We start from the raw sequence: 27,325 nt of genomic DNA, 5'->3' as shown, positions 1-27,325 counted from the left end.
GTCCTCTCCTAATCATATTACAGTCTCTTATTCAGATAAATCACTCGGATAAGACTGAATAGAATAGAATAGAGTAGAATAGAAGTTTTTCTGTGGTGAGCCCTCATATCACACTTTGATACATCTGCCCAGTAGTGTGCCATGTGTGCCAGATATCCATGTTTGCTTCATCTCCACATTATAAATACAGTCAGTGTTTCCAATACCGAGAGACCTTGGTTTAACCAGCAAGAATTTATATGGCTCGGTAGACAGCATGTATTGCAACACTGTTGTTCAACTTTCTACAGACTAGCTGTAAGTACATTTGTTCTGTTGCTCATGATACTATGCTCACTACTGTTTATGATAGTATTCTGTAACGCATGTTATTGACCGTTGTTGTAAATTATACACTTACTGAATATTTTTTTCAGCACAGCTGTCAACCATACAGGTCCATGAAACCCAATACATGTGGGGTGTTTAGGTTTAGACCATCTCTGTTTTCTGCCGAATGAAGGTGGTGGTGAAAACACCATATGTGCCACAGCCCTAAAGACCCTAAAGTCCTGTACACTGTATATTGCATGCTTGTTTTATAACAGGAGGCAGTGGATAGTTTCCACCTAGAATAGCTGCCATTTTACTAACATAGTAGCATTCATGGCTGGAAATAGGGGTAGAGTGTAACGCTGGTGGAGCACTGGGCATGTACCTCTTGCCTGCATTCCCAGTGTCGGACTGGGACACTAGGGGCCCACCCAAAAACCTTAGACCAGGGGCCCCCTCTCAGTACTATTATTCTTCTTCTACTCTCTCAGCCTCTATTCTCCTAGTCTCTATTATTTACATACTATAATCTATTATTCCATCTATTTAGCCACTGTGTTCTGAAAAAAATAGGGAATGGCACAAGGGCCAACAGACATCTGGGCCCACCGGGAGTTTTCCTGGTATGGGCCAGTGGGCCAGTCCGACACTGTGCATTCCCCTAGTCCAGGTATGCAGAGGTATGCAGAGTTGCAAATGCTACTGGACCCTGAGCTCTGGGGGGGGCAGATAGAAAATGCAAATAATTACTGTATATGAGAAAACTATAGAAGCCTTCATACAGAAGCAGATATTCATTTTGGAGGAAATGGGGTATGGTTCAATGTAGGGATGCACCGAATCCACTATTTTGCATTCGGCCGAACCCCCCAATCCTTTGTGAAAGATTCGGCCGAATACTTTGCATATGCAAATTATGATTCGGATTTGGTTCGACCAGGCAGAAGGATTCGGCCGAATCCGAATCCTGCTGAAAAAGGCCGAATCCTGGATTCGGTGCATCCCTAGTTCAATGGTTTGAATGGATATGTGAATCAAAAAGACGGATCTTAGGGCAAACGGTGCCAAAGCACATGAGGGATTAGCAGTGCAGGACTAAAAAAAGAACCCCCTCTTTGTGGATATGCAGAGGAGATACTGAAATAAGAGGCTGAATGCACTGACTACAAGCGAAGCCCAATAAGGGCTGTGTGTAGTAACATGCCATAGTGGTTTTGTAGAAACAATGGGCTGCTGAAAAAGACAATGAAATTTAGTCTGGAGGTTTCTTGTTTGTAAGGTGGCTGCTGGGGAGGTGGTGAGACCAGTCTGGGGGGATTTCTGTTGGAAAACAATAGGCTGCTAGAGAGGAGGGAAAATCTGTGGGTGGGACTAGGATTGCAAGGGTACTTAGAGTGGTAGTAAACAGAGAGGCATCATTACATGCAGAGGAGATACTGAAATAGGTTCACAGTCACAATCTTCATGGACTCCAAGGAGAAGGTGAAAATGCAACCAACACTACTAGTTTCCATACATATATGAGTCACACCTGCCTAGCAATGTCCCTGCAAGGGCAATCATGAATCAATGTGAAACTTGGCTCCTATAAGGGAAAGCAGAAAATTGGCTTATCTACTTATCTACAAAACCCAGCCAAGGTAGTACTGGGAATGCTCACACACAGACTTGTTTACTTTGCAGCAGGTTTGTTATTTAACTGGCCTGCTAGCTTTTATAGAAAGTTTTATAGAAGGCTTACTTTGTTTTGTTACCTTTGCCCAGAGCCCTGGGGAGAAACGTGAAAGGTTATGAAGATCATGGAGGGAAATGAAACCCTGTGCTGAGTTCAGAGGCCGCATGGGCCACTCCTTCTCACTTCTGTTCCCCTGAGCCGTGTCTCTGAAAGTCCAGCAGGTTATAAGGAAACTACAGATAAGCTTAAATAATTCCAAGATCTGCCAAGATCTTGCTTCAGCTGCCAACAAGATCAATTCTAGTTAATTATCTAGCCACACGATAACAATATCCTTATAACATATCAAGCTAAAGGACTGGATGAACTGTATTGATCTGTTAATATCTAACTCTTGTGAGCCATTGCACAATGATACAAAGAATAAAAAGCTGAGGTTTTTGTCTGTGTTGTAAACCCCTACTCCCAGTATTCCTCATTTGTCTTCACTAGCTTGAATTTAAGTATCAAACCAATGGAAGAGCAGCAGTTACCTAGCTATAGCAAGGATTCAATGCCTTCCATTGAAAACCAATAACTGATTAATAAAAGCTTCACATGTATCCATTCTGTTGAGTCAGCTGCTAGCTGGACCTGATAGGGAACTGAAATCTGTCTTTGCTTGTGTAAGTGCAGGGCTGTGATTGGCTATCCCCTCCTACTGTGCTTCTGGCAGGGACCATTAGGACATGCCCACCTTTTGTTTGAGGCAGACAGGTACCATAGGGAACTCCAATAAAGGGGGGCATTTTTGAAGCTAATATTAATTTGTGGCCCAAAGTGAAACCAGCACTATATACAGTATTATTCATTATTGCCTACAAGATTGGAGAGTTTTTTAAGTTATGCTATGTCTCCCTTCCTGTAAAATAAATCTAGTTATGTATGGGCACCTTAAAACAAGGGCAATATTCAGTCTATAGTTTATAGTATATGATATACTCAAAGTATAATATACACCCAAAAACTTTTTTTTATTTTAAGCAACTTTCCAAAGTATATATATTAATTAAACTGTCAGTCATTAGTAAATTTAACTGGACATGACTGTTTTATTGTCTGCAACAGTGACTAATGAAACAATGTAGCAGACCTGGAGGAGAACTGATTACTGCTATATTATCTGAAGAGTCAGAACAGACACACAGAACAAATCCTACTTCCAATAGCAATATTAGTGTCGGACTGGCCCACCGGGATACCAGGTAAACTCCCAGTGTGCCCAGGTGTCAGTGGGCCCTCATGCTGCTAAATTTTTGGCCTATTTCATGGCTATTACCTATTTCTATGAGAACATAGAGGCTAATTAGTTTGAATAATAGATTATAGTATGTAAAGAAAAGAGGCTAGGAGAATAGAGGTTGAGTGAGGAGAGGAAGAATAAAAGAACTGAGAGTGGGCCCCTGGTCTAAGGTCCGGCACTGAGCAATACCATTCATAAATATTATATTAATAATATGATATTTTTGGATTCATGTTACCAGCCGTGTGTTGCCAGCAGCAAGATTATTTTAGTTCACTACAGTTTACTTTTTTGCAACATAAATGTTAAAAGGCTTGGTTCACATTTTATAATGTGTATTTTAAAGCAATTAAAAACAAACTGTAGCTAATGTTTTGTTTTGTAAATTCTCATTTTCCTATGGTATAAGGTTGTCGACACAACCAAGTGAGGTGGGGCCGGAAAGTTGACTTTATTCTTGTTCTCTTCTATGTTGTTGTGGCCTTACTGCCCTGCATTTGATTCATAAGCAATGAAGTGCTCACAAAGGGCTTTCTTTTGGTTCAAAGGGCAGCACACGCACCAGGCATTTCCAGTAAACAATGCATGCTGCACTCCAGGAAAATAAAAGAGCATATCAGCAGTAATTCTGCTTCAGCGTCCTGTCTGTTCTCAACTTTGGTGAAGTTGCATGCTGCACTCCAATTGGTCTTTGTCTAAATATATCTTTTTATTTTTAGTACTAAAGATTTTCTTAATATTGTTTAAAACAACTGCTTTATAGGGTGCCCAAAGAACACTAAGGATTAGACATATTATGCTTCTACAGGTCTGGAATCTATTATCTTTATCCAGAAAGCTCGCAACTTTTGAATCCCATTTTTCATAATGTGCCATTTAAGCAACCAATTCCTATTTTATGATGGATGACCTTTTCTCTGTAGTGATTCAACAGGATATTGCACAGGATACTAATCTGCAAAAATCCATATTGGTGGCTACACAGTCCTATTGGCTTTACTTAATGTTCAAACAGGTCTCCAGTGCTCAGACAAGACATTATTGAATTAGAGAGGGTCCAGAGAAGGTCAACTAAGCTATAGGAAGGCATGGAATATCTTAGCTTTGACATGAAAGACAGGCCAAATTGGGGTTGTTCACACTGGAGAAGAGGCGCTTAAAGGAGAATTCAACCATTTTTTTTAAAAAAAATCCTATCTCCGCCCCCACGTAGACCCCCCTCTCTCCTCTGCCCCAGCATATCTGCCCTCTGGGAAATGCCCCTAACTTTATACTTACCCCTCGGCGCAGAGTCAGGCATTGGACTTCCGGGTCTTCATTAAGCTGAGTAGGAGACCGGTGAAGTGGTCCATGCGCAGTTGGAGCAATTTGCCGGTTTGCATCAACTGTGCATGCACCAAAACTCACGAAAATTGCCTAAGCGCCAGAAGAAGACACGAAGACCCGGAAGATAGCAGCATGGAACTTCGAAGCCTGACTCTGCGCCGAGGGGTAAGTATAAAGTTAGCGGCATTTCCCTGGGGTTGAATTCTCGGTTGAATTCTCCTTTAAGGGGTGATATGATAACTATGTATAAATATATAAGGGGATCATCTAATAATCTCTGTAATGCTTTATTTACCAGTAGGTCTTTCCAGCTGACAAGAGGGCACTCATTCCAATTAGAAGAAAGGAGGTTTTGCCTAAATATTCAGAAGGGTTTATTTACAGTGTGCGCTGTGAAGATGTGGAATTCCCTCCCTGAATCAGTGGTACTGGCTGATACATTAGATCACTTTAAGAAGGGGTTGGATGATTTTTTAGCAAGTGGGGGAATAAAAGGTTATGAAAGATAGCTCATAGTACAAGTTGATCCCGGGACTGGTTCAAGCTGGAAAAAAGAAAAGGCACAGGTTTTTGAAAAGCCTAGCCCCATGTCAGAGTTCAAGATTAAATATAACAAAATCTGTTTGCTCTTTTGAAAAACAGACTTTTGCCGCAGCAACACTATTAATGGATGCATTTTGAGAAGAAAAAAAAATGTTTTTCTGTGATAGAATCCCTTTGAAGAACATTAAAATGTTACCAAATCTTTCCAATTTCACTACATGTATGGGGCCCTACTGCCTGCTGAGGGCCAGTTGTTCAGCCCACAGGCAACATGAGCACATTAACACTGTATCAGTTGGAGTATTTTCATGGCACATTATGTTTTATAAAGCCTTGGAACAGACACAACTTACAATACTGTTAACTCAAAAATAAATCTTTTATTCAGTTCTGCACAGTACAAAACTATTGTAAAAAAAAAACTTTGACAGTGATGATTTGCTACAAATTCTGCACTAATGGATCAGCAAAATATGAAATTCTGTCCCCCAGTTTGAAAACGGCTCTGTGTTTGGCAGATTTTTATATAACCTTTACAAAATATATTTCTTTAAAATCATGATTTTTATATAGTCACAAAGATTTTTCTACATTATTGTCTCCCCCCCAAAGTAATGTTACTGGACAGTAATAGTCAGTAGTGGGTACAATTAATATGTGGTTCTTTTATAATCTCAAATTTATAACATTTCACTGAAAACCCCTTCTGATCCATTAAAACAGCACATGCTATTATTTTCATGTTTTCCACAGTGCCTATAGGGTAAGTATATACAGATATATCATTTAGACTTTTGGGTAAATGGCTATAATATCCACATGAACTCCAATCATTTTTATGGAGAGTCCAAGAATATGTAAATATCACCCTTGAAAAATAAAACAAAACAAAACATGCAAACGGTTTAAGGAAAGGGTTTATAAAGGGACAGCCAATGAAATCCCTCTGTGCAGAGAATTTCAGAACTATCTGCACTATGGGATTCATTCCAAAGCAAACAAGAAGTCACGTTTCTCTTATTTACATTGTATAAAAAAATCCTTCATCATTGGTTGGTTAATGAATATCCTTTAAGTAGTGGCTCTGCCACTTGATTTTTTTTTCTCAAAAAAGACGTCTAAAATGCCACAATGAACAAACATAATAAAGAGCAACACACTCTCCCTCTTATGTGATCAAACACTGAATCGTGCTGAAAGGTCACACTCTTGCTTGTCATTCAAAGGATGTTTACAAAAAAAAAAAACGTATGGGATCCATTATCTGGAAACACATTATCCAGAAATCTCTGAATTACAGAAAAGCCATCTCCATTTTATCCAAATAATCCAGATTTTAAAAAAGTGATTTCATTTTTCTCTGTAATAATAAAACAGCACCTTGTACTTGATCCAAACTAAGATATAGTTAATCCTTATTGGAAGCAAAACCAGCCTATTGGGTTTATTTAATGTTCACATGATTTTCTAGTAGACTTAAGGTGTGAAGATCCAAATTACAGAAGGTTGGAAGCCTCTTTTGAAGCATCATACAACATTCTTGCATTAAGTATTGGTCATAATTAAAAGGAACTAAATTAAGTGTAACAACACTTGTGCCATAGAAATGTGGTTTTTAGACAGTTTTGGTTTAGCCCCCATACCCTTAAAGGTGCAATATTTCATGGGGGCCCCATTTGCTCAAGTTTACAGATATATGAGAACATTTCCATAGCAGCCATTCAGCAATAGATTTAAAATTATCTAGCAAATAAGTGTTCAGCCCCAAAATCTCACCTACAATCCAAATTATCTTCAAGCTGGACTTCCAAGAGAACAGAGGCATCAAGTTTCTCAAGTTTCCCTAACAGACTAGGTCCCCTTTTTCTTTTTTTAGGCTCCCAGCTCCACAGTTTTGAAACCCCTGCCTTCATGATATATAGGCAGAGGTATATATAATTTGTTCATTTTCTCTGTATACTGTATAGGTTTGCTTTGGTCACTGTTTCTTATAATCAGCTACTAATATGTTTCCTTTGTGACAAGCCTTTTAATGTAGTATAGCTTCCTCCCCTAGGAGCCACCGGACTCAATTTTATCCAACTACGAAATGTAACTCCAAATGTCAGGGAGGGATCAGTGCCCTTAACCCCAATAACAACTTGTTACATAACCAGCTATAAAAGTGCTGGTTTAATATCTGTGCACTTTTCCAGAACATCCATAGGTGTGCACAATTTTCACATTTTTATTGCCATACAAACTGCCTTATCATTTTGGGGAAATGCTCCTCAGGGGATTACAGACCCTTTTCCTTCATATTTAAAGTTTGAGGAGACTCACATGCTCAGTTTGAAGGCCCCAAAGAAGTTGGATGTAGAATCAGTATAGACGGTGTCTAAGGAAGAGACAGAGACGAACAACTCATCGCCAGACCTTAGCTCAAATACACCACCCTGGTGGACAGAGTGAAGTCCATACTCTGCATTGGGTGCCCAGCACTTAGTACCAACCCCTTTTAGAAGCAGTATAGGATTGACATAGGATGTTTTCTTGTTAATGCACTGTACCAGCTGCTGCCCCGATGAGGTGCCAGACCCTTGGTGCTTTGTGTATCGGAAGTAGATTTGGGAATATACATAGTATAAGCCGTCTTGTAGAATTTTAATGTGCCCATCATGGTAGGTCATGTTCTGCATGTGGGACAAAGCATTCTTAAGCTCCCACTGGCGGATAGGATTACGGCATGACTGGAACTGCAAGTCTCCTGGTGGTCCTACCGAAAAATGAAATCAAAGTTTAATATCTTATCTACTGAGAAAAAGGAAACTTGTAAAATCAGAAATAGACCAAAGTAGGGAGAAAGTGGTGGTGCACTGATTTAGCTTTAGTGTTGGGATCCTGGGTTCATTTCTAACCAGTGTACAATATACATGACTATATGCCCATCACTGTGACTTTTCTCCTTCCAAACTTCTAATGAAACTGTGTTTGTGCGGGCCTGAACAGTAGGGACCACAGATGTTAACCCCCACACACAGCTTTATAACTTACCCAAAGGGGAGCCCTGCTTGAGTGTCAGATGGGCTGATGATTTGATGTACTCTCCTCTGTGAGATTGTGTCTCTGAGATGTTAATAAAGCTCCTTCTAGCTTCTGCAGATATAGTAAATATATGATATCATCAATTGAATATACTTGTATTCTAGCATTTCAGCCCCTACCCAGCTGGTTGCTTTATTATAAAAGCAATTTGTTTTTTCCATTCATTACCATGACCTATAAATGAATGAAGAAATTACATCATATTTGTGTTCTGTGATCTCATTCCATGTCATATCTTACATGTTAGCCCCTTTAAAAGCAAATTAACTCTGTTTTACACATGAACAATTGCATTGGCACTATCAGGCATAGCACATTTTGGAATGATAATTATATATAATGGGTGTCTCTTTATCCAGGGTGTGCAGATTTGATTCAGGTTTGCTTTGGTTTAACTGTAATCAGCCCTGTCATAGTAAGTTAATTCTAAATAGCTATTAGACCTAATTATATAGCTGTAAAAAGCTGTAAAAAAAAAACCAACCAAATACACCATACATTGTTATCTGGGCATCAGGCGCAACTATGTAAAATCCGGTGTATTTATAAAGCTCGGAATTGGTTTTAGGTAACCATGAAACCAACATAAACATTCTAGTGTGCAGACAGGGGTGCTCCGCCAATGAGGCGAGTTGAGGCTGTCGCCTCAGGCAGCAGCGGCCCACTAGGTACCAGGGGCAGCAAAAATGCTGCTCCTGGTACTTTAAGAGGGAATTTCCTGGGGAGGGGGGGCAGCAGCAACTGCTGCTGCCTCAGGCGGCGGAGGGGCCAGGAACGCCCCTGTGTGCAGAGAACTGTACACATTCAACTGGTATACAACAGTACATTTTATATGAAGTAGGTACAAGAACTGCCCAATGCAAAGCAACCAGAATTCTGGGATGGTCAGTTAAATTGCCTGTGTACTGTGAACTGATCATTTTATTTACACTCACCTTTCACTGCTGTTCTCTGAAGGATGTTCCCAGTTACCTGGTGGGCAGAAGAAATTGGGTGGTGTTCATTTGAAGTAAGTACCCACATAACCTCACAAACTGTACAACTAGCCTTCTATATACAGTATTAGCAGGCTTCATTGAACCTTTAGTTTAGTCAGAGACATTTCAAGAGTTGAAATTCAACACACTCTTTTATTCATGGTACATCCCTAAGTTTACACATGTGTACCAATACTTTCTTTTTTTTTGGGCAGATTGCTTTCGGCACTAAAGTGTCATTTTAATGTTAATTAGTAAAATGGTAAAAGTAATATGGAGTCGTCAGAGATTAGTAAGTGGATTCAAGGGTAAGGACACACTGAGCGTTTCAGGGAGATTTAGTCGCCTGGCGACTAATCATTTGTCTTTGCGGCGACCAATCTCCCCGAATGCCTTCCCTCACTCTGCGCTGGCTAAAATGAAAAATCGCTGGCGTTAATCACACGCGGCAATTAGTTTTCAGAAATCGCCCGAAGTTGCCTCACGAGTTGCACTTGCCTCAACTTACCTGGTTTATGTATGACTTAATGCTGTTGGTCAGCTTCTTACATGATTCATTTGGTATCAGTCCATCCAGGTCATAGTCCACCGGGTCTGACAAATCCTCCATTTTGTTGATAATCTGAAGGCAACGCAGTTCCTCTGACATCCCTTGAGTGTGAGTCTTTAGCTAAGGCAGACATAATTACAAAGTTACACAGCTGATACATAGGCATGGCAGTTCTCATTACACTAGGATTTAAACTTTTAGAGAATGTGAGCCCTCTCTCTTCAGAGAAGCCACTAATCCTATAACCCTGCGTGTTGTTATGGACAGGGAACAGCAAAGCTGCACTCCTATACATGTAAAACATTTTTAGGAAATCAAAGAATTCAGTCATTAAAGGAGAAGGAAAGGCTTGGTGCAAGTGATTGGGGGTGCCTAACTGCTGATAGGAGCACCCTGGGCCTGTGCTTCTATCAGCAGAAAACTGCATTGGCCCAGGGTTATACCAGTGAGCACCACGGAGTGATCTTCTTCCGTCTTCCTACTTCTTCGCGCACATGCGCAGTAGAACAAAAGGCCGAACTTTAACTAAAAAGTCGGCTATTTTGTTCAAGTGCGCATGCTTTTCCCCCGGGAAATTTGAAAAAAGAAGGTGGAAGTGGATCGCTCCATGGTGCTCACTGGTAAAACCCCGGGCCGGTGCAGTTTTCTGCTTATAGGAGCACCAACCAAAGGTTTCCAGGTAAGTAAATACAATCAATTAGGGGTTTTTAACATTTGGCACCCCAAGTGCACCAAGCCTCTCCTTCTTCTTTAACAAATTACACAAACAAAAGGGTATTCCCTATTGTTTGTGTTACCTGTTAATAACTGAATTCAGCTGCTAAGCAGTGCCATATCCATCACAAGAAGAATAAAAGCATTGCAGTCATGCAAACTGGATAAGCTGGGAAACAAAACAACTTGCATTCACATGCAGGGCAAATGTGCCTGTATATATGTGCATTGTATGCTCCACACCCGTCTCCAGACGTTATCTGCTGAATCAGACATTTTGAGCAGGCCAAACATTCCCTCAGCAGACATATTAAAAACTCGAAGTGCTGGAGAATTTCCACATGCTTTGCCGATGATACAAAGGCAATCCTTGTTCTGGGAATATACAGTAATGTGATTTGTGCTGACTGTGGTAGTAATAATGAATAACAAATAAATGGGATGTATGGTAAGGAGGGGACACATTCAGGGTTCAAAGCATTCCCTCTCTATACCTTAAGTCTACTAAAATATTATTTAGACATAAATTCAACTCAATAGGCTGAGTTTGCTTAATAATTAATTATATCTTAGTTGGGATCAAGTACAAGGGACTGTTTCATTATTACAGAGAAAAAATTAATCATTTTTAAAAATGTAAATTATTATGGGAGATGGCCTTCTACTGATGGCCTAATACAGAGCTTTATGGATAACGGGTTTCCGGATAACGGATCCCATACCTGCACTAGCAGCACAGCACTCAAGGGATCAGAAAAGCCATGAAAACCTTTGCATATGTGTATGTACACCTGTAGATGTTGCTTACAAGTGGTTCTTAGCAATGCCACGTTTTTGTTTTCATTTCTCAAGTTGTTGTTTTGCTTCCCAGCTAATCCAGTTTGCATGCCTGCAATGCTTTTATTCTACTTGTGATGGATGTGGCACTGCTTAACAGCTCCCCTGCACTGCTAAATGGCTCAAGTGACAGCAAGATTAAAGCGCTTATATGGTAACAATTAACTGCATACCAGCATGCTACAGGGTTTCCCATATTAGTGCAATGGCTAAAGCATCAGCTGGGACCTGAACAAAGATTCATTGCCTGGTTATTAATATGTTTGATAGGGGGCAATAGTTGTCTGGTTCCTTTTCCTTCTACTTAAGCAGAAACCCTGACCAGTATCCCTCCTTTTTTAATCTCCAAATACAATATTAAAAATAAACAAAAATGGAGTCACCTGAGTCACATGGAATCAATATTTTGGTCCTTGACTCACCGGCAAATCCCAGACACTAACAGAAGTCATTGTGGTACAGTGATAGGCTATATGGTGTAGGCACGCGGAAATACAGAAGTAAAAACAGAAAACTTGGCATATGTATCTGCAGGCTGGCAGACACCAAGCTGTGAGCATTGATCCATGTGAACAAACATACACAAAACACAATACTTGAAGACAAAGACAAACTGGACTTAATATATGAAAATCACACACACATGAAGCAATATGGTTGGTGTGTTGTACATATTTCAGACAGATTGCCTCACCATCACTTTTAAGCCATTGTCTGGCACAGCGTTTTCTACACCAGCATTAAAATTCTATACGTGACAGTAAACGTGTAGGGGGCCATTGACATAGATAAAATAGACAAATACTAAGCTTTAATCTTTTGTGGAAGTGGCTTAACATTAGTGGGGCCAGAAATGGAGCCTGAGGCGCACGGGCACACACACAAGTCCATGTGCTTATGTCCATCCTGGGGGTTGATACAAATTCTTGCTGGGGCTATGAAATTACTCCCCTTTTTTGTGAAGATGTTTTTTCTAGCAATGTTCCCAATTTGTAATGATGGTTTCTCCACTTCCAAGGTTGTTGGCTCAAGTCTACTTAGTGCAGACCAATTGATTATTGCCTGTCTATAACTAATATTTTAGGATGGCCGCCAGAGGGACAACCAATAGTATATTTGCCTTGGGTTAACTGCTAACATAAAGGGGGCCCTGGTTAAAGCTGAAGATAATTGGAGTATTTTCTCCTGGATGGGCTGGATGGGGCCCAAATACAGAAGATAAATTAACAACATGGAGGGGCCAACTCGGCAGCTTAAACCTACCCATGTATGACTACCTTAAGATCTATTTTAGCAGAAAATAGGTTATTGTGAAATGCATTGTCGTGCTGGTTAAATCACTGTGTGGGACATTAGAATCAAACTTTTCTTCTCTCTCAAGGATCCAGTATTGTAAAGCAATAATTATTAACTTATGAGCCCCTGATCTTGCCACTTTTTCTGCTACACACACAGATGCAATTCTTGGAGAAGGAAGACGAATGAAATGTTTTCAATTCAACAACAAGAAAACAATAAATAATAAATAGACAGATAGATAGAGATAGATAGATAGATAGATAGATACAGTAGATAGATAGATAGATAGATAGATAGATAGATAGATAGATAGATAGATAGATAGATAGATAGATAGTTTCATGTACAGAGGGAGTGATGACAATATGCCAATAAACTACAATGTCCATTGTGAGCACTGCTATTGCCCCACAACATACGCACTCACCTTGGAGATGGACACGCTGAAATAGACGAAGAGCCCAGTGGTGCAAGCGATCTGCAGTGCCAGGATGAATATGATGCCCACTGCCAGCCACAAATTGCTGCCCTCTCTGCTCAGCCCTTGCTTCCCTCCTGCCTCCGATCCGTTCTCCTCTCTATCCGCCCTGGGCAGCATGCTGGCAGCCGATTCCCTGCTCTCCGTGCGGTAGTACTGTTGGGGCACTGGGCAAGTCATGGTCATTTGCACCTTCAGCCGTTACACATAAACTGAACTTTTCACTTTTTTTTTGTTTTCTTGTTTGCAGGTCCTCTCCACTTACATCTTACATTGTCAGGCAGTTTCCCCTCTTCCCCTGTTCTCTGGGCTCCCCCCCTCCGTTCCACTCTGCTCCCAGCACTGGATATACTAAACACAGGCACTTCTCTCACACAATAAATAGGCGGGTGGGAGGGACTAGAAGGCTGTCAGGTTATGCCCTTTCTTGAAGAAACAGAGCAGGCTTTGCAAGTTCAAGGTTTACATGAGAAGTCACCATGCTATGTCTGTACTTGGGACTTTACCTATGGGACAGGGAAATGCAGCAGCTGTCCCAAAATTGCTGTGAGGACTCTGTATATAACTGGCAGGGACAGGAAGGGAATAAGGAGCACTGAGGTGCCACAGAATAGGGCTGTACTATGTATGTAAGGGGACAAGAGCATGATGCAGAACTGTGCATCATTTTCTGTGGTACTAAGCTGTGCCTCTGTACACGGGCCTATATGTTACAAGCCCTGAGTCTCATACAAAAAACAGGTGAAATTCGATTTCATGGCTATATAATATATGAAACTGTGCTTTAGGCATATGGGGGGGGTGTCACCATTCGGGCAGTATGTTACCGCAGGGTTCATAAAACACCTCATAAATAATCAGGAAGATTTCTGCCAGAGTTGGTAGCAGCCTTTTCAAGAAACTCCCTGCACTGGAAGAATTGATGCCTTTTCTGCCCGGTGGAGGGATGTGGATCCACCTTATAAATAAAAACATTCAAGAATATCTCTCCAATACAGACCATGAACTATGGCTCCCGGCAGTTACCAAGTGGATGGCTGCAGCTGGATATCCTGGCTGTAAATCTTTATGGTTTTAAAAACAAACACAAGAAAGCCAAGTGAACCCTGCAACTGGATGTATGTAATTTTGTTTCCTGGTTATTCGTTGTTTACACTTCATATAGATCAGGATTTATTGAAGGAGTTGTTCACCATTAGCATAACTTTTTAGTATTATATATATAATTAATATAGAATAGCCTATTGTAATTTTCATTTGGTCTTAATTTTTTTGTTGTTTATAGCAGCAACTTTTCAGTAGGTCTATTTTTTAATTTTTTATAGTTGACCCTGACAGCCCAAAAAATCTATTTCTCTGTGAGGCTCCATTTTTATTGGTATTGCTATTTTCTATTAATGATCTTTCTTTATAGGTCCTTTACCATTCATCTTCCAGTCTCTCTTTCAAATCACTGCCTGGTTGCTAGGGTAAACTGGTCTCTAGAAACCATATAGCTTCTGAAATTCCATATTGGAAGCCTGCTGATGGAGGAGCTAAATAATTCAGAAATCATGTGTGTCCCCTAACTTGACATGATAGCTCTCATTATGTATGTATTTGCCATGTAGCTGAGTGCAAACTATTGGTTTTAAAGGGCCCCTGTAGTGTCAAGTACACCCACATGCCATTACATTATACATCTCTAAAGGAATGTGCCTTTAAAATGTGCATTTTGTACTGCTTTCATAAATAATTCCCCCAAACTTAACTAGAGTCAACCAACATCACCACCTTCTGCTGGTTGCTTTCCATGGCTGAATAGGGGAACCTGAGGCTCCCAGAGATATGCACAACAATCAGCAATTAGGTGGACCTAACAGGGGACTATAGCACATCTTTCCCTATGTAAAGGCAGTGGAGCTGTGATTGGCTATTCGCACACAACAGAAGCTTTGGTTGGCTACCCCTGATTCCTACTGGGTTTCTAGGCTAAGACTGTGAGGAGGTGCACTGCCCATCACTAACGGGAGCTATAATATAAGTGTCATGTAAGAGTTTGAGTGACTCCTCTTGTACTTGTCATTTTACACAGGAAGACCTCTGTGTACAGAACACGATTGCCTTCTCCAAAATCAAAGCCCAGAACTCTTCCGTGACTTCTAATATCTTTATCATTTGCAGTACAGGGGATTTCTTTAATATTATAAAACATGCAAGATGCTCATTGTTCCCTGACCTGTATGACTCGGCTTGCAGCCCTTTGCCTTTACATGGTCACAGAACAGAGCCTCATTTACTAACAGTGGGCAAACAATTCAACTTTGTAGGGTGCATTCATTCACATTGACGCAGGAAGAAAAGTGCCATTCAGAATGCAATCTCCGTGTTTTTTCCCATGATTTTTTCCTACAATGTACCATTTTTCCCCGGAATTTTGGCATCACTGCACACGCAAGGCAGGCGTTGAATCAGACTCAATTGCAATGCGTCTGACTCTTGCTTACGGTATCCTTTTATTCTTGAATGTGCCTTTTTGGAAGTGGACACATTGGTTGATTTTATATCTCTATGTGTAAATGTTTCCATTATTTGTTTGAGGGAACTGGTATCTAGTGGGCAGTTGAAAACAGTGCCATCTTGACTAAATGTATCAAATAGATCAAGGAATAAAGTGTTTTTTCTCAGCAAGAAGAAAACATTTTAAAGCAAGCATTAGGGGGGAAACATGCACTTATCACTATCACTAATCACTAATCACTAATGTGAGACAGCATTTTGTATGATTGGTACTTTCAGTATGGGGTGGGACAACTGGTGTCAAAGACATGAATCGCCTCTTTCACGCCTCTTTCAAACCAGCGGTCTTCTTTATCCAAGATTTGGACATTGCTATCTTCCCCTTGTCTTTAAGGTGTAGAAAGGCAGCCGAGTCTTGCCCTGTAGAGTTAGCCCTCCTATGCTGATCCATTCACTTGGTGAGCAGTTGTTTTGTTTCTCCAAGATATAGATCAGTGCACTCCTCGCTACACTGGACTGCGTATACCACATTGCTTTGTTTTTCTTTAGGTGTTGGATCCTTTGGGTGTCTCAGTGTGTTGCTAGGTTTGAAAAACACAGGGACGTGGTGTTTGTTGAAAATCCTCCTGAGTTTCTCCGACACTACATATGGGATGACTATGTTTCGTCTACTATGGTGTTCCTGTTGGGCCTGGTTGCTGCTGTTTTGACAAAGGCCCAGTCTGGGTAGCCACACACTTTCAAAGCTCCTCTAAGATGTTTATGCTCCTTGGACTCTATATCAGTTGCCACACATTCTGCCCTGTGGTGCAGAGTTCTAATGACACCCAGTTTGTGTTCCAGCGGATGGTGTCATAGACTCGGAAACAGACTCTGTTTCCGATGTTCAATTTCCTGCATAAGGGCCTCAATGGTAAAATTGATCTGTCTGACCCGTTCATTTAGTAGATGTTTTTGGGCTTTTTGTAAAATCTTGTTGGCTCTGTGACCTTTTTATGGTGGAACCCAGGTGTAGGCTACAAGGGGTGATTCCCTGATGTGGCATCTGTGATTAAATCGTAAATGGTTTCGATAGTCCGCCAGTTTTTTTTGCTGTTCTGTCATATTCCCGAACCAGTTTGAGAGTATTCTCTCCAAAATGAATGGCAATATGACTATGAAAATTTTCATTCATCCTGATCATGGTATATCTAATACAAGTAATTCAAAAACACAACTGGAGGTGAAATCTGAAATTCACAGAGGTGTTGATTCTGTGTAGTTACTGTGATAGGTTTACCAATATTTGATGAACACTGATTTATTTTCTCCGTTCTTACCCTGGACACCCACACAAAATAACATGGGGAAGGTACAAAGTGCAAAAAAAGTGCACACTTCAGCACCTTGTCCCACCCTCATAGATGAAGCAATTTGGGCTGCTTCTTCTCTATGAAGCAAGAATCCTGACACAGCAGAGAGAGAAAGAGAGTCTGCCAGAGAACCTATGCATGTTTATTCAGTCAGTCATACTGGAATGTTTCTGGGACACACACCCATTTACAGGGGTTCCACTTCTAACCTGCTCTGCTATGCTCGTATTCAGTTCATTTGAATTGGTTTGAAAATGCCCATTATATAACAGAAGGGGTTTTGTGATTTTAAATATCTCATTGAATTTTTCTATTCCTAATCTTGTTTTGTTCCATAAAACAGAAAACACCCTGCTCTCATTTTATATAATTTGCTTAAACATTAGTTTTAGTGCCAACTAAGAGTGCCAAAGAGAGAATGATTACATTCCTGTATTGGATACAGGCTGGGTCCTGTTCCTTGTCTTAGGAAAGCAGTTTAGGAACTACGGGTATGTGCTAGGTTGGGGTTTAGAACATGGATGGGCAGCATGCACTGGTACAGGTATGGGACCTGTTATCCAGAATTATTGGGACCTGGGGTTTTCCGATAAGGGATCTTTCTGTAATTCGATCTTCATACCTTAAGTCTACTAGAAAATCATAGTTTTTGCTTCCAACAAGGATTAATTATATCTTAGTTGGAATCATGTACAAGGTACTGTTTAATTATTACAGAGAAAAAGGCAATTATTTTAAAAAAAAATTGTATTATTTAAAAATGATTCCCTTTTTCTCTGTAATAATACAACTGTACCTTGTACATGATTCCAACTAAGATCGATCCCACAGTATTAGTTACTAAGTGACCTATATTTAGCGTAAGGTATGGTTAACCTAGCTGAAAACCTTGTTTTACAATTTTTAGAACCAGAGTATGAATCTCAGAGACAATGGTGCAATTTTGTTATGTTTGTTTTATTTTGTTTTTGTTTCTTATATTTTATTCTTTTACAACGTCATATCAAAATGTAAAATTTATATGCTTTGTGTCGGCCTCAAGTAGGCCAAATACTCACAATGTATCATATGACTAAAAAGCAATAAAAAATATTGAAATAAAAAAAAATGGATTATTTGGATAAAATTGAATGAATGGGAGATGGGATTTCCGTAATTCTGAGCTCTGGATAACCAGTTTCTGGTTAACAGATCCCATACCTGTAGTTGTAGTTATGCCACAAGTTACAGGCTATGTTATAGCAGTACCTTTTGTAGTCTCATGTTGGTTTTTAACTGGACTAGCTATTTAGTGTAAATTTAATTCTGTAAATTGTCTCTCAAACACTAGTGAACAAACTCCAGTTTCATTTCTGCATCTTGGCTTGCATGCTGTGTTTTTTTTTTCTCTATCCTTATGGCAGCAAATGTCATAAGCTGCATAGTTAATGGCATTGTAAGAACATATGAATGCTTAGATACAAGACAAACTTGTATTTCAGCTTTAGTGTAATTTTAATGCTGACTGTGGAACAGGCTGGCCCCAAGGTTCACCAAAGGGCCCACACTACAATTTCTAGCTGTGCATCTCTACAGGTACCCTGTTCAACGTCTAAGTTATTTTCCCTCAATATTTCATTTCCATAATAAAGCCTGGCCTGTTTCCTCAATGAACAGACACATGATCACTCCCAGATGATAAAGTATATTATCGCTTTTTATATTAGCGGCATCTACATTTGCTATTATATGTTCCTCTTGTAGCCAGTGGAGAATTCATTGTGCTTTATGTATGATAATCCGGTGCAAGGTCGCACAAGGTTTTGGTGAAAAATATGGTGGTCCTTATACACTTTAGCTATTATGTATACCATAAATTTTAGTCTGATGTAGCGAGTGATATTCTGAGACAATTTGGCATTTTTTTTTATTTGGGAGCTCTCCAGTTTGTGATTTCAGTTGCTAGGGTCCAAAATGACTGTATCAACCATGCATTGGTGAATAGGAGTGACCCTGAATAGAAAGATGAGCAATAAAAAGGAGCAATAGCAATATATTTGTAGCCTTACAGAGCATTTGTTTTTTTATGGGATCAGTGACCCCATTTGAAAGCTGGAAAGATTTAGCAGGCAAATAATTTAAAAACAATAAAAAAGAAAAAGAAAAAGTGAAGACCAATTAAAAAGTTTCTTAGCACTGGCCATTCAATATCATGCTAAAAGTTAACATAACTAAAGGTAAACCATCCCTTTAATGTTCAGCAGCGGTCATGAGCCAGTTAAGCCAAGTGTAAATATGTCTAGATTTCAAGAGGGCAAATGAACAATGTAAAACTAGCCAAGCCTGTCTTATATTTAGAGCTATTGTTGATAAATGAACATGTTATTGTGCAGACAGTTGTCAGCCTGTCAAATTCAATGCACAACCCAGATCTATGGACTCTTCACATCTGACACATATATAAGACCAGCATTGCAGCGCTATTAACCCTTTCATTGCCAACCTATTTGGCTGATTTGGTACTTTTATTGCCAGATAATTTTTGAAGATTTTGCACTCTTTCACTTTAGAAGCATTTCCTGGGTGGGTCTTTATATATCATATCGTTAGCTACCAAAACACCCTAAATATGAATGTCAGAAGTCCACTGAACAGTTTGATGCCCAAAATGTATTGGTTTACATAATTATGTGGCATGTAGGGGCCCCGAAATGAAGACACCCCATACATGCTATCAGTTTTGTAATCCCAGATACAGCAAAATCAACACATCGATCATTTTTGAGGGGCAAAGATAGAAAAAAGTACATTCACCCCAGAAAACCATATATTTTCGGAAAGTAAACATTCCCCTGAATCCAAATTGGGTATGCATGTCTTTCTACTCCAAAGCACCAAGCTGCAAACCTTTCCTGGCGATGTTGGTGACATATACGAAAATCTTCCACCTGGCAGCATCTTATCTCTCATATACTATTAGGTACCAAGATAAAACACCCTAAATATGAATGCCTGGGGTCCGAACAGCTTGATGCTCATTGTACATAAGTTTATTGACGTACATGGCATGTAAAGACCCCAAAATCTACCTTGTGCACACTTATTTGATGGCTTACCTTTACACTATTTTATAAATACCGCCACTTTTATGTGTGATAAATGCTGCAAAAAATTATGGTGACCCCTAAAAATCATATATTTTTGGAAAGTACACATTTTGATGAATTCTAAATAAGTAATTATGTCTTTCTAATCCAGACTACTGTACTGCAAAGCTACGTTAAAGGTAGCGGCTTTTATGATATTTCTGAAAATCGCCTACAAATATTGCAATTGACTTTTTAATGCTGTAGCATTCTAGCCCATTCTACCAGCTGAATTCCGAACAATAATCCTCCACCCACCATTTGCCTTGTCTGAGGTTATGGATTGCTGCATCAGCAGAAGTTGGACGATCAGGATCATCATAAATAATTGCCATTGCCTTGAAGAAGGCCTCTAGAGAGAGAGATGGGCTGGATCGGCTGGGGACAGACTGAATGCCCACAGCTAAGGATGCCCTTGGAGTAGGGTGATAATGAAATTCACCCGGGATTCCTCAATAGGGAAGGAGTGAGGTAAGAACCCAAAGTGGAGCTTACAGGCCTCCTGAAAGGCAAAAAAACTGCTTTGATCCCCTGTGAATCTTTCAAGAAACTGGATCTTAGGCTCCACTATGGAGCTATCCGAGGGAGAGGGTAGCGGTCTACTTGCCGGGACAGAGGCTGAAGCAGGAGCAGCAGGTCGCTGCTGAATAAGATCCAGCCTTGCAGAGAGTCCCTGGAGGCATTGGACAATCTGGTCTTGCTTGGATTCTTGTTCCCCAAGACACTGGAGGAGATTTGCCAAGGTTGCTTTCTTGTTGGCAGGGGAAGCAACTACTCCTTCAGCATCCATGTCTGGCCCAACGTAATGTAACGTATGGTATCCCAAAACCCAGAACAAACCCCAAGGTCCTGGTCTCAGCTAATGCTTCCGCCTATAGCAGAAGTCCTCCATAACTCAGATGCCACCAGCGTGTTTTCTTTTTTTTTCTTTTTTTTTTTTTAAGAGAGAAGAGATTATATCATTTATTGTCTAGTAAGAAATATAAGCAATTTTCAAAAATTAGCAGGTTTATTCAAATATACTGTATATACATTTATCATGCTTTATTCGTTTATTAGTTTCACGTGATAATCCTTGAGATATCTTTTTCTCACTGAATTAAATCTGCAAAAACCTACTAGTCCTGCCCATGTGTTCCAATTTCTGCTGCTTCCTTTCCCTGGCTGGGCAGAGGAGCCAGTCACACTTAGCACACTGCACTGTAGGATAGGAACCAATCAGCAGCTAGGTTGACCTGATAGGGAACTGAAGCTTGTGTGAGTACAGGGCTGTGATTGGCTATGACCCTCCTACTGTGCTTCTGGCAGGGACCGTTAGGACATGCCCTAACTTTTTTTGAAACACTGACATGAACCATCGCAGATCTATAAGGAACCCCAATAAAAGAGCCATTTTAGAGATCAATATAAATTGTTAGCCCAAAGTAAAACCAGCACCATATACTGTATTATTCATTATTGTCTACAATATTGGGGGGGGGTCACTTATCCTATATGCTTTGAAAAATCCCACCGACAGACCCTAACCTTTGTTCCTATAGATACGTCATTCCCCCTAGCATACCTGCTTTAGTAAAAGTGGTCAGGAGCAACCCTGGGCAAAGCTGACACAGCCAGTGCACATCACAGTTTGTCCTAAAAAGTCCCAAATTCAATTTTTAAATGATGGTTTAAATGATGGTTGATAGGCCCCAGTGCAGCCATGCACTGGTATATTCTTGTATATTCTCAGGTACATGCATAGACTAATCCAAAATTAGAGGGAATTTTATGCACTTGAGTCTAAGGGCTCTGTGCTGCGCCCCCTTAATAGTTAACATCACAATTTGTGTTAAAAGCTTGTACAATTTTGGAAAGGAGACATTACATTGAAGTTACATTAAGTTGTTTTGCACGTAACAACAGCATATACATTGCTCTGCCTATTTTTCACTATGCTACGAGTTGTAATCTTTTTTTCTTCCAAACTCAAATGGCCTCTTAGATAGACATGGGTAAGGCTGGGGAGGGCTCTGATCAGGTTAACTGACATGGCAGACAAGTGGCACATAATAACGACATCCTCATGGTGAATTTCTAGAGTGTATTCACAAAAACAGTTGCCACTGTTAAAATTGCAAATTCCACCAGCGAAACTGTGTCTGTGCCAGCCAGAGTAGACTATTCCCGAGGTGCATTAAATTCCAAGCATATTTTCTCTTTCGACAACCTAATATATTCTATAACTAATTAACACCTTATGGCATGTGACCTATATACCAAATATTATGTTAATAACTGGGTGCAGCCGTAATTAAGGTATGAAAGCTATTTATTAGCATTCCAGGCTTTAAATTTGGGAACTTTAATATCTGCATGCTATGTTGAGAGAACATTTGCATTTCCAGGTGAATCGTACCCAGACTATTCCTGGGCAAAGGTCTTACATGAGAAAAGTAGTCAGCATTTTACTCCATGAAAATATAATTTAAGTCAATATTTTTCCAGAATCAAATGTTGGAACTTTTTAGTCCATATTTTGTCTGCCCTGATGCCTGACCCCACACGTACCTACACAACCATAAACTCCATACATGAAGCAGTCCAGAGTGTTTGTCCAAAGAGGAGAACAGGTATAGGATCTGTTATCCAGAAACCAGTTATCCAGAAAGCTCAGATTGACAGAAAGGCAATATTCCATAGACTCTATTATAATGAAATAATTCATATTTTTAAAAATGATTTCTTTTTACTTACTTTTCCTTACTGGAATCAAAACAATCCTATTGGATTTATTTAATGTTTTCATGATTTTTTTAGTAGACTTAGGGGCAGATTCACTAAGGGTCGAATTTCGAAGTTAAAAATACTTCGAAATTCGACCCTCGAATTGAAATCCTTCGACTTCGAATATCGAAGTCGAAGGATTTAGCGCTAAACGTTCGATCGAACGATCGAAGGATTTTAATCAAACGATCGAATGAATATCCTTCGATCAAAAAAAGTTTAGCAAGCCTATGGGGACCTTCCCCATAGGCTAACATTGACTTCGGTAGGTTTTATCTGCCGAAGTAGGGGGTCGAAGTTTTTTTAAAGGGAAAGTACTTCGACTATCGAATGGTCGAATAGTCGAACGATTTTTACTTCGAATCGTTCGATTTCGTTCGAATTCGAACGAATTTAACCAATTCGATGGTCGAAGTACCCAAAAAATACTTAGAAATTCGAATTTTTTTCATTCGAATCCTTCACTCGAAGTTAGTGAATCTGCCCCTTAATGTATGGAGATTAAAATTACGGAAAGAACACTCAGGGCCGGGCCAAGCCATCCGGGCACCCTAGGCAAGCCGACTGGCAACCTCTCTGCCTCTTCTGCCTACCCCTAATTCTGCCTTGAGACCACTTATCCGTAAACCCCAGGTCCCAAGCATTCTGGATAACAGGTCCCATACTTGTATAGGCAAAAGTATACGGCTAAGAGAGTTTATTGGTGGTCCAACCACCACCCATCCTAATCTTCATAGATAATACTAATATACTTTGAAAATTAAAACTGCAAGACTTGTAGTTTGGCTTGCAGGTCCTCGGGGTTTCAGACCAGCTCATGAATCATTTATAAATGCCTTTTTTTCATATTATGGTTGCTCCGGCAATATAGCAAGTATGTAGTGTGTATACAGTATAGCTTTAAAAAAAAAAGTATACAGTAGACTCCATTTTCCCTCAGACTAGTCAAGCTGACCATCCACAGACAATATAAACTGCAGACTCCAGACCAAGTATGCAGCCTATTGGCTCATGTACAAGGTCTTCAGGGTGGCTTGCTTAATCAATATCTGGCCAAAAACTGGGCAGGTATCTACCGGCGGGTTTAAACATTCCCTGTGAAATTAGCCTGATTTGCCTCAGTTCATGGGTGGCCAGAGATCTGCTCATCTGACAAGGTCTCAAATTGTGTAGGAGGCCTTATATCTGGTTTTTAGGCTACATACCCCACCACCACCAATCATCAGAAATCCATGAAAACCTGATTGATATAATTCCCAAATGTCATACAAATATACATAGTAACATACATAGTAAGTAAGTTTGAAAAAAAGACACACATCCAGGTTCAACTTCTCTATATAACCTTCCTAACTTCTCCAATTTGCCTCAGAGGGGAGAAAATCCTTCTAGATGGCAATCGGACCAGTCCATGGATCAACTTGTACTATGAGCTATTTTCCATAACCCTGTATTCCCTCCAAATGTGACATATAGGGGCCTCAAAATCAGTTCTGTAATTCCAGATATTGCAAAATCTACACATTTACAGAATTTTTTGGGGGGCAAAGATAGAAGGAAGTATGTTCACCCCAGGAAATCATATCTTTTTGGAATGTACACATTCCCCCAGATCCAAATTGGTATGAATGTCTTTCTACTCCAAAGCACCAATTTGCAAACCTTTCCTAAATTTGGCGATTATAATATTTCAAAAACTATAAAAATAAATAAATTAGGAGGACCAATTGAAAAGTTGCTTAGAATTCTAATTCTAAGCAACTTTTCAATTGGTCCTCCCCCATACTAAAATTTAATTTAAAGGCGTACCACCCTGTTAAAAACATACATTTTAAAGAGAGCAATAAGAACAATGGGACAAAATGTGTCTACATCAAGGCAGCTTTATGGGTGGACAGTGAGAATAAGGGGAGTGGAATGTGGAAGTTAACCTCTACACTTTCTATGCTGAGTTCAACAAGAACAATAAATGTCAACCCATTTTCCTAGAAAGGGGCTGTAACTGTACTTTTTTCAAATCCTGATACAGGCATAGGATCCTTTAACCAGAGACCCGTTATAAAAAATAATTATGGTAACAGACTGGAACTGGGCCAGCGAGAAACCAGGAAAAACCCAATGAGCGCCGCTGGCCTAGACCAAACTCCGTTTAATTTACGCGCACTTGGGGGAGGCTGGGTGGTGGAGGCCCCTGTAGGGGGTGGGGGCATTGCCTGTGCTCCTTGGGGGGGTCTGTGGGCCTCTGGGGCGACAGCCACGGGTGGGCCCTGCACCCACCAGTCCAAACCTGTATGGGAAGAATCCTGTTGGGCTTATTTCATATTTACTGTAAATTATTTGTAGCAGACTTAAGGTATGGTGATCTATATTATGGAAAGATCCCTTATCTGGAAAACCACAGGTCCTGAGTATTCTGGATAATACTGTAATTTGAAACCATTGTATCAGCAGGCACAGTGCATGTTGTTAAAATAGAAGGAAGAATGGATGGTGCAAAATATCAGGAAATACTGCTCTAGAACTAGTTTCAGTTGGCTAAAAAATCCAAAGTTTGGGTGAAAGTCCATCTTTTTGTAGAGCATTAAAGTCATACACAGGACCAGAGTAACACTGAAGCAACTCAAGAACAAAACAATGAATGCCAATGGCCCAGTCATAGCCTAAATCTCATTCCAGCTGAGAATCTGTGGCACTATTTAATAAAGGAGTCACGCAAAAACACATAACCTTTAAAAGTAAAGTAAATATTTTTACTTTTTGGGCACTACTGACCCTTTAACTGTTTAAGCGCCAGACAATATTCACTATTCATTTGTATTAAATGCAAGCCAGTTATTGAACATTTTCACTTTAGGGTCAGTTCTTAGGAAAACTATATATTTTTTGCAACAATTATTTAAAAGGCAGATACTGTGTGCTGGCAATTTTTTTTGTGTTCAATTAATGGCATTTTATTGTTTCTACCAGCTGGTCAACTCCAGAATGTAGGTTGGACAGAGCACTGGCACTAGGGTTTTTCTAGCAGTTGATCAATGCTACAGTGTGGGTCAGACCGAATGCTGCCAAATTTTTTCATTGTTTTGTATGATAACATAGTAGAAGAGGTTAAAAAAAGTCACACATTGTTCCACTAGTTGATCAAGAGGAAGGCAGAAAAACCCCACCTGTAGACTCTCCAATTTTCCCCAGAGAGGAAAATAATTTCTTCCTGTCTCCAAGAATAGACCAGACCATCTTTGTTATGTTTGTTAGTTATTTAAGCAAGTACTTTCTCACTTTCTAAAAAGCCATTCGCTTTCTTGAATCCAATGTATCTGCCAGTACAACAGCCTCAGGCAGAGAGGTTTTATTTATATTATGGTGAAACCTCCTTTATAATTTCGATGGGTGCCCTCATGTCTGCTGGCAGGTGCTACTGGTGGAGATTTTATTGTGTGTCCTTTTGTATATTTATAGATAGTTATCTTACCCCTACCCAACCCTTTTAAGAGGCTCTGCTCCAACAAAAACAATCCGAATTTGGCCAATCTTTCCTAATAACTGAGACCTTCCATTCTTATTATCAGCTTAGCAGCTCTTCTTTAAAATATTCTATTTCACTTATATCCTTTTTAAGAATTGGGGCCTTATTCACATGAAATTTGCTTAAACATTTGTGTACCACATCCTATGTCAGTGTCCAAACCCCCCTTTCGCACGTGCATGTCATTTTAAATGACAACCATTCTATTCTGCATTTTTACTTAAAACGCTTATGTTGCAATCCACTTGCTGAAGTAATATTTTTAGGGTGCTACTTTTCTTTTTCTAGGTTTACTTTCCAAAAATGTAGAGTCTTTGTTGACCTAATAAGAAAACATAATGGTCACTATTACCCGAATTCTCAACAAGGTCTTACTATCTAAATATGCAATACCAAAAATGCCGTAGTAAGTCAATTACAGAAAACCATGTGCATGGATGTAAGTGCAAGATCATGCCCCTTGGTACTCATTCAGAAAGCAATTTATCACTTCAGTCCCTTTTTCCACAAATTGCAAATGCTATAATCTTCTCATTTTAAAAGGTTAGAGGTATTTCCTGCTTTTATTTTCTCGGTTGGTTGCTAAAGTCTTTCTGAAAGAAGTCTGGAATGAGGAAATGTTGTAATGTTTGAACTAAAGTTGGGAATCCTTCACTGAAAGAATGTATATTTTCTTGTTGAAGTGTTTGCCTCTCACCTGGCTGGTTTAAATATAAACCACTACAGAGTGCTGGGGAAGAGGTGGAACAGCGGTATTCCATTAAAGACAGTCTGAAACTGAGTCAGCCTTTCTGGTATCTACTGATTAGCAATTAAACGGTTACTCATACGTCTGGGTAATTTATAAGCTGCTTTTCAAACTCATTTGCAGTCCTCACGTCTCATACTTGGTATTGCATCAGCTTAATCCAACTTTTACTAAAACTAGCTGTTGGCACACACACATCCATGAATGCATAACTAGTATAACTCCTGTCTATGCA

General features: G+C 39.8%; 1 protein-coding gene across 1 annotated transcript; it reads right to left on the bottom strand.

The window, feature by feature from the left end:
- Nucleotides 1–7,456: 7,456 nt before the first annotated feature.
- Nucleotides 7,457–13,263, bottom strand: tnfsf10l.L (tumor necrosis factor (ligand) superfamily, member 10 like L homeolog). The gene is given in 5 exon segments (NM_001170445.1): nucleotides 7,457–7,893; nucleotides 8,172–8,273; nucleotides 9,158–9,194; nucleotides 9,708–9,869; nucleotides 13,027–13,263. Coding segments are annotated over 5 exon segments (975 nt in total).
- Between the last annotated feature and the right edge of the window lie 14,062 nt (nucleotides 13,264–27,325).

This window comes from Xenopus laevis, chromosome 8L (assembly GCF_017654675.1).
Source record: "Xenopus laevis strain J_2021 chromosome 8L, Xenopus_laevis_v10.1, whole genome shotgun sequence".
NCBI lineage: Eukaryota > Metazoa > Chordata > Amphibia > Anura > Pipidae > Xenopus > Xenopus laevis.
Note: the sequence above shows the minus strand (reverse complement) of the source record. Positions and strands in the feature narration are given on the sequence as shown.